The sequence below is a fragment of the Corvus brachyrhynchos genome, unplaced genomic scaffold (genome assembly GCF_000691975.1).
Source record: "Corvus brachyrhynchos isolate BGI_N302 unplaced genomic scaffold, ASM69197v1 scaffold17, whole genome shotgun sequence".
Classification (NCBI taxonomy): domain Eukaryota; kingdom Metazoa; phylum Chordata; class Aves; order Passeriformes; family Corvidae; genus Corvus; species Corvus brachyrhynchos.
Window position 1 is genome coordinate 7,407,282 of NW_008240046.1, and position 462 is coordinate 7,407,743.

The 462-nt window shown below is 56.3% G+C and overlaps 1 protein-coding gene across 1 annotated transcript in view; it reads left to right on the plus strand.

Moving 5' to 3' along the window:
• The window catches only part of GSX2 (GS homeobox 2), a 1,141-nt gene extending 685 nt beyond the window's left edge, over positions 1 to 456 (plus strand). The window contains exon 2 of the mRNA XM_017744299.1: positions 11 to 456. Within this exon, the coding sequence (XP_017599788.1) occupies positions 11 to 440 (430 nt within the window). The 3' untranslated portion in view covers positions 441 to 456. The remainder of the gene's footprint in view (positions 1 to 10) is intronic.
• Positions 457 to 462: the final 6 nt, after the last annotated feature.

Here is a 462-nt window from a genome sequence, read left to right on the forward strand (position 1 = left end):
GGTCGGAAAGCTGCTGGGGAATGTCTCCTCTCTCTCCCTTTTCCCTCCCTCCCCCCCTCTTCCCTGTCCCGCTGAAGTTCGCATTTCTCTCCCGTCCAGGAGGGTCCGAATCCAGCCAAATTCAAAATGGGAAACGGATGAGGACTGCTTTTACCAGCACCCAGCTCTTGGAGCTGGAGAGGGAATTCTCCTCCAACATGTACCTGTCCCGGCTACGGAGGATCGAGATAGCCACGTACCTGAACCTGTCCGAGAAGCAAGTGAAAATTTGGTTCCAAAACAGGAGAGTGAAGCACAAGAAAGAAGGCAAAGGCACCCAGCGAAACTCTCACGGGGGCTGCAAGTGCAGCACCAGCCAGGGGCATTACCCCCGGTCGGAGGATGAAGAGTCTCTATCCCCCTCATCGGCTACCGAGGATAAAGAGATCTCCCCGTTATGAGCCCGGCTCGGAGCTCTGCTCC